Source organism: Phragmites australis, chromosome 24, assembly GCF_958298935.1.
Source record: "Phragmites australis chromosome 24, lpPhrAust1.1, whole genome shotgun sequence".
Taxonomy (NCBI): domain Eukaryota; kingdom Viridiplantae; phylum Streptophyta; class Magnoliopsida; order Poales; family Poaceae; genus Phragmites; species Phragmites australis.
In genome coordinates, this window is record NC_084944.1 from 17,665,408 (window position 1) to 17,672,552 (window position 7,145).

The window sequence follows — 7,145 nt, forward strand, 5'->3', positions numbered from 1 at the left end:
GGCAATAAGCAGCTAATTGCAGTATAAGACATAGCTAGGTTAGACTACTATTCATAACTCATGTCAAAACAAGATGTAACTTAAGTTCTACTACTTACTGCTAAATAGGGACATAATCTAGATTTACCATTTCTACCTAATGGCTATCTGTTGTACAAACTTCTAGTAGCAAGGTTGGAGGTCTTCAACATATTTTTATCGTACTGTACGAAAGATAAACTAGCTGGGTAAACTATCTATAGGTAACAGTGGGCGTACCTTTGCCAAAATAAAGCCTCTATTATGATGCTTGAAGGTCTCAAAGCCTACGGCTAGGCTAGGAGAGATGGTCCTCGACCTCCTCGGCCCTTAGCTGTTGCCTGGCTCCAGGGGTAACCCGCTCGGAGCCTAGCAATGGTGTGTGTCGGTGGCGAAGCTGAAGGCTAGGCGGGAGAGATGGTCCTCGACCTCCTTGGCCCTTAGCCGCTGCCCGACTCTAGAGTTAATCTGTCCGGAGCTTGGCGACGGCGTGTCGGAGGCGAAGCCGAAGGCTAGGCGGGAGAGGTGGTATTCGACCCCCTCGACCCTTAGCTGTTGCCCGGCTCTGGAGGTAATCCGCCCAGAGCTTGACGACGACGTTTGTCGAAGGTGGAGCCAAAGGCTAGTCGTGAGAGGTGGTCATCGACCCCCTCGGCCCTTAGCTGTTCCCCAACTTTGGAGGTAATCCGCCCAGAGCCTGGCGACGGCGTTCTATGACTCAGTCCTCGTCGCTGGGATATTGCACCGTCGGTAGAGGAGTTGATGGTGTTGAAGCAGGGTCGGAGGGCTAGGGATCTGCCCAGGAGTTTGCCCCAGGCTTCCAACCTCTGTGCCGTCCTTCGCTGGTTCCCTCCATGACCAGGTATCCTGCTTGTCTTTCGAGGTACTCCTCCTGGAAGGTCGTGAGGGCTCAGCAGTCGTTGGTGTTGTGGCCATGCCCTGCTCTATGCAGGATACACCTGTATGCCTCTCGGGGTACCGAAGCTTGTGGTTGATGTTGAGGTCGCTATCGGGGGCTATGTGCCTCGTAGCCTGTGGTTTCCCCAGGGCCTCATTTCCTTGGGGGAGACCATCGAGGTCGTCTGGTGAACCAGTTTTCGAAGCTGGGGTGGCTCCGACTGCTCCTCCCTAGACAAGGTGGACTTAGGGTTCCCCACATGTAGTTGGTGTCATGAGAGCTGTGTCGGAGGCGCTGGTGGGGTCTGCGCACTTTGGAGCATTGTGCCTCTCCGGAACCTTCTTTCGCTTGGGGGGTCCGAGGAGAACGCTGGGTGGACAGATTCTCCTAAGGTGTTGGCTCGCCTGGGGCGTCCCAGTTGTTGTCAAAGGAGATGCCTTGGGACCATGTCCAGGCAGGAACATTCCAGGGTTTGACCGCCTAGAACACTTGGAAGACGGCCTGCTTGGCTGCGACCTTGACCGTGACCTCTTCTAGTGCAGTGAGGTCTTCGCCATGAAGAGGCTCGAAGGGCTCCGTGTCATCTGGAGTTTCCGTACTGACCCAAGGTTCTTGGTCAGTCGAGGCTGGAGGAATGTCGTCCCATATGGCAGCGGGGCTGTATAGTATACATGATGTGCACAGCTGAGACAGCCAAGCATATGGTTGCATGGTTGCAACGGTGGATATGGCGGCTAGCGCGTTGGTGGTTTTTTCTGGTGGATTCCTATCTCTCTTTGGCACTTCTGTGTTCGGTCCCCATGGACGGTGCCACTGTTGCGACAAGAGTTCGTCTTGCCCCAGCAAGTACGGTGAGAGTTTCTTCTAAGGAGGAGACTCAAGCTTGGAGACAAAGTTTGAGAGGAAGAAACACCATAAATGTATTGCTAGTAAAAATATGGACTGAACCAAGGGGAGTATCACAGGAAGACTTGTGCTTGTGTTCCTCCGTGCTGTCTTGAGCGTGCTCCTTCTGACCTCCCTCTTCCAGGTGACCACGACCCCCTATTTATAAGGTAGTACGCAGCTTATTGTCCAAGTTATCACGATGTACTAATATCTAGGACCTGGCCAAATTACTGGGTCTTATTCTGGATAACTACCTTTTACCCTACATATAAAATAAATATCTACCGTGGTAACTATTTTGGTGCCTGCCCCCTGAGGGGTGAGCCGATTATCAATTACGGCCAGACGCCACTCTACCAGGAGTGTTAGGACGATTTGCATCGTGTTAGAATGTCAGGATAAGCACCACTTGCACCGGCATTAATCGTCCGTCACCTCGCATCAGGTCGGCTATAGAAGGGGGCCGTCCTTTCTTCCCTGATAATATCTCCGGAGGCCGGTTGAGCCCTTAGGCTTTGGAAGGAGGGGCGGCCCGAAGGGGTCTGCAGCCTCCGAGGATAGGCCCTCTTGTTGAGTTTGTAGGCCGAAGGTTTTGGAGGTACTTGTTGTAGCTTCGAGTCTTCGGTAGGCCACGTACGAGCCGGAGAGGTAGCCTAAAGGTGTTCGCAGCCTCTGAGGATAGGGCCTCCTGCCGAGTCCGGAGACTGAAGGCTCTGAATAGACCTTTGATAGCGATCGTCAATCATTATCCTCAGACTGGTTTATTTTTTACCAACAGTTCTAATTGTTTGAGGATGCACAGCACGCTAAACTCTGAAGCTCCTTGCAGAGATGAATTGACAGGTAGTGAAATCAATTTGGAAAAGCCCTAACTTCACATCTTGTTGCACATTCACATTGAACAAGTTATTATGCATAAATTACAAACCAGAACGGTATCCTGATTACATGCATGAATTACAAACCAGAACGGTACTCAATAAGTAGGATAACAGTAGCTAGGTAATAAACATTGAAGCAAGCATTGATCGATGCAGATGAATTTTGTGGGGATATCGTGATCATTCCATTGAATTAGTTTAATTGGTCAGGACGACATTGGTTGCTTGTTCCGTGCGAGGCTTCACTGAGCCTCCTAGCTATTGTTGCAATGTCAGGCCTCATTTCTGATTCTTCATGCACACAGTCCAGCGCTATCTCGATGCATTTCTCTATCTCAGCATCGCATTTGGTGTCCATCCTTCCATCCTTGATTTTGTCGATATCCTTCTTCTCCCAATGTTCGCGCACCTGTATATATTTGCACAGGGAAGTTAACTAAGGTTCTAGTTCGGGAGTTGGCCGGTCAGTACGTCCCAATCATAATATTGATACCTGTTTGATAAGCCCTTCCCCATAAAGGTTCGATTTGTCTGACGAAGACGAAGAAGAGGATGAGGACTTTCTGGACTTGCCAGTGACCATCTCTAGGATAATTAGGCCAAAGCTGTATATGTCCACCTTTGTTGAGGCCTTCCCTCTCTCCATGAACTCCGGCGGCAAGCAACTCCTGTAATATTATTTGGTGTGTTACATGCATGCATGTATATATGTGTGTGGCTTAGGTTGGCAGGAGACACCATTTAGTTATGTAGATGAAACAATAACGACGTACCAGTTTCCTACGACTTCTTTCACATACTCGTGCTGCTTATCAGTGTCAAGATTCCTTGAGATGCCAAAGTCTGAGATTTTGGGGGTGATGAGGACGCCCCCGTTCTTCTTGTCCTCTTGGACTTGGAGCAGGATGTTGTCGGTCTTGAGGTCCATGTGCATGATGGCGATATCGTTCGGGGACTCGTCGTGAAGGTACTGCAGGCCCCTGCAGATGCCTTGGAGTATGTGGCGCCTCTCCCTCCATGTCAGATTGCCCCCTCGCCGGCCGTGGATCAGCCGGTCCTCGAGGTTGCCGTCGGGTAGGTACTCGTAGCAGAGAAGGCCCTCCTGGGCCTGGTGGACGCAGTAGCCTTCCAGCTTCACCAGGTTCTTGTGCTTGAGCCCGGACAGGATCCGTACCTCATTCATGAACTGCTCCACCTCAACCGTTTCATTCCGCTGCAGCTTCTTCACCGCGATCACCTTCTTGTTCTCAAGCGTGCCCTGCGTACACATCCCTTTATACGTACATACCCCATATATATCCATCTCAATTACTCAATAGTACTTTACTTCTCGAGAGGAAATGAATCGATCGTTTGCACAGGATTAGAGATTAGAGTGAGTACTCAATGGATACTTCTGATTTATTACTTAGTTTATTTTTCTTTAATTAGATGGAAGTGAATATCTAGTCTATTTTTTAAAATTTTGAATCGATCCAATGACTTAAAAAAATATAAAACTTAATCCCTATATGCGATGCATGCCTTGTTCTACCTACCTTGTAGACCACCCCGAATGCTCCACGGCCGAGCTCCGTGTCTTTGGAGAAATTGCCTGTGGCCTTCTTGAGCTCCTCGTATCTATACTCCTGCAACTGGTCGATCTGCATGCTCTTGTCACCAACGGTGATGGATCCCCTACGCCGTGCCCGCCTTCCTCGAACGCAGCAAGCCACCACTACCGCCACCAGCGAGGCCGCAACGACTGCGCCCACGCTCGCCACCGCTGTTATCTCCTTCCGGTGGCTTCGGTGCCCTGATCCGGACCCTTGTTCTATATGCGATTAACATGCATGTGAATAAACTTCATTAATGTACAACAATTTCACAAACGGACAGGATTTGCAAGGAGGACTAGCTAGCTCACCTTGGCTAATTGTACCATTAGTGTCGTTGCGTTTGCCGAGACTGAGATCTGCAAACGGGAAAACATCGAAGCTGTCGTTGCTTTGCTTGAGACGGCAGCTATAGGTCCTGGCTTCTGTAGTTGCTTTTAGGGTCATGAAGTCAGAGATGTTGGTGGCAAGGAGGTCGAGGCAGGCCTGGCACTTGTCTGCCGGCAGATCCCAGGTGCACTGTGCCAGCGCGTACGGCGACGCCTTGGTCACCGCGAACCGTTGCGGTGAGCTTGCCGCCTGCGCGTTCAGGTAGACAAGCCCCTGCTTCAGGGCAACGCTGTACGTGTTTTGTAACGGCACATCTTCGTTCGCGCGCCAACTATACACAATGTCCGTGTACGCTGTGCCGAAGAAGCCAGCGTCGGAGTAGTGGACGAGGCACTGGTCGTACACGGCCACCACCGTGCTGCTGCCGGGGCACTGCTTCACCAGCCCGCTGGAGTTGCTTGTCGCCATTGCCAGGCAGTCGCGGCAGTCCGCGCGGGCAAAGTCGGCCGCGCACAGTGCCAGCACGTAGGCCGTGCCGGGCGCGCCAGGCAGCCCGGCCGTGCCGTTGAAGAAGCCGCCATTCGTGGACACGGTGCTGTCCGGGAGTGTGGCCAGGATCTGGTTGAGGTTGGCAGCGTATGCATCGTTGGGCGTGTAGTTGCCCGCCGTCGAGCAGTTTAAGGCTTGCAGGACCGCGGTGCCGGCGGCGTCGCACCAAGTGTGCAGGTGGCCGGCCAGCAGGCAAGACACCAGCAAGAGTAGAGGGAAGGACGGATACGGCGGCGATGTCATAGGGCTAATAGCCACCATTGCTACCTAGTAGCTAGCAGCTGCTTGCTACCAATACGAATATTGCACGATTAATATAATGGTGGTCTTGGTGGGAGCTCATGTGTAGTATGCCTAGCTACTTATAGCCAAGTGCAACTGCAGCCACCATATGCAACTTTAATACAATCCCATACCACGAATTGACTTTAATACAATCCCATAACAAGTCCGCGGACCGAGCATATATTCACTTAATTTAGCTTGATGGAATAATCTCTCTCTCCTATAATCTTGACAACAAACGGAGCCCCCACATTGCCTTTTGGTTGTTACCTACAGATGGCTTGACCGTCTGATTTGATGTTACTATAATACCACAATGGCTCGACGGCTCCGACCGAAGATCCTGTTAGAACTGGAGCGCGATTGAACTCTATGAACACACGTAAATCAGTGAAAACACTCGGCGGATTTGCGCTGCGAAGTGGTAGCGTTTTCTGCATAGTATTACTCAATTCACTACTACACAAACTATTTTTAGAGTCGTATCGTAACCCGCTTTCACAGATGTTTAGTGCAGTCGTGTGTGATCGAAGATCTGTGAAAATGAACGATTTCCACAGACGCAAAATATACCACCTGTAAAAATCTATTTTCACATACGATTCACTTAAGCAACCGTCTGTGAAAACCGTTTACACAACCGGTTCCTTAAGTGAACCGCCTATAAAAATGGTTTTCACAGGTTGTGAATACCGATTTATAAAAGCGGTTACTTTAAGTGAACCGCATGTGATAATTAGTCTACTTTCGAACCGCTTTCGGTAAAATAGGCATAACTTTTGCATACGGACTCCTATTTGGACGTGTTTTTGACTCTACGGATATCTACAGAAAAAGTTGCATCTGTCTCTCCCCCACTTTGTCGGGTTCAATGAATTTTTTAAGACCAAAAACGACTTAGAAGATTGAGTTCTGGCACTCGAAAATTTATGTATCGTTTTCGGAACACACGTTTATGTCCATAGCCGCCACTCACATCAAATTTGAGCAAAACTTTAGACTGGTTCCTGTTCTAGTATTGCTGAGGTGAGATAAAAAAAGAGAAAAATAAAATAAAAATAAAAAATATTTGTAACCGTGCTGACACCTGATGACACTTGATCTGCTATTGATATTATTACTTGTACTTCTGTAAGCTAAATCTTGTTGTTGATGGTGGAGGTCTTTGATTTTCTTCTTGTTAATCTTGTTAGAGATGTTGAAGCTAGTAGTATTCTTTTTCTTCTCTAAGTTTACTTGTATTAATAGGACTTGTCATAACAATAGTATATATGTGATCCAAACTTATGTGTAAAACTTCAATTGATTATTTGGGTATTTAATAATTTTAAATGAAAAAATTTTCAACTATAATATTGTAGATCTCATCGATATCTACAATATTCATATAAATTTTGTTCTCATTTGAGTTTGTATGAAAAAGTTATGATTTTTTTAAGATAAACTATCATCCATTATCACATGCGGTTCCTTTTGTGAACAGCATGTGAAAATGTAGAATCATTTTTAGATTATCTTTAAAAATTATAATTTTTTCATATGAATTTGAATTGAGACAAATTTTATATGGAAATTGTAGCCCTTGACGACATGTCCAACCTTGTAGTTGAAATATTTTCCATTTGAAGTCATTTAGATGTCCAAATAATCGTTTGAACTATTAGACTGATTATTTGATTTCTAGATGATTTCAAATAAAAA

The 7,145-nt window shown here is 47.8% G+C and overlaps 1 protein-coding gene across 1 annotated transcript; it reads right to left on the reverse strand.

The window, feature by feature from the left end:
- Window positions 1–2,666: 2,666 nt before the first annotated feature.
- LOC133907682 (cysteine-rich receptor-like protein kinase 29) lies at window positions 2,667–5,489 on the reverse strand. Its single transcript, XM_062349754.1, has 5 exons — window positions 4,592–5,489; window positions 4,224–4,498; window positions 3,459–3,943; window positions 3,179–3,353; window positions 2,667–3,094 (listed from the first exon to the last, which is right to left on the reverse strand). The coding sequence occupies exons 1-5, from the start codon at window positions 5,418–5,420 to the stop codon at window positions 2,879–2,881; spliced, it is 1,980 nt and encodes a 659-aa protein (XP_062205738.1). The 5' UTR covers window positions 5,421–5,489; the 3' UTR covers window positions 2,667–2,878.
- Between the last annotated feature and the right edge of the window lie 1,656 nt (window positions 5,490–7,145).

Coding starts and splice junctions, on each gene's coding strand:
- LOC133907682 (XM_062349754.1), bottom strand. CDS start 5,420: ATGGTGGCTATTAGCCCTATGACATCGCCGCCGTATCCGTCCTTCCCT. Junction 4,499..4,591: donor TAATGGTACAATTAGCCAAG/GTGAGCTAGCTA, acceptor AATCGCATATAG/AACAAGGGTCCGGATCAGGG. Junction 3,944..4,223: donor CATTCGGGGTGGTCTACAAG/GTAGGTAGAACA, acceptor ATGTGTACGCAG/GGCACGCTTGAGAACAAGAA.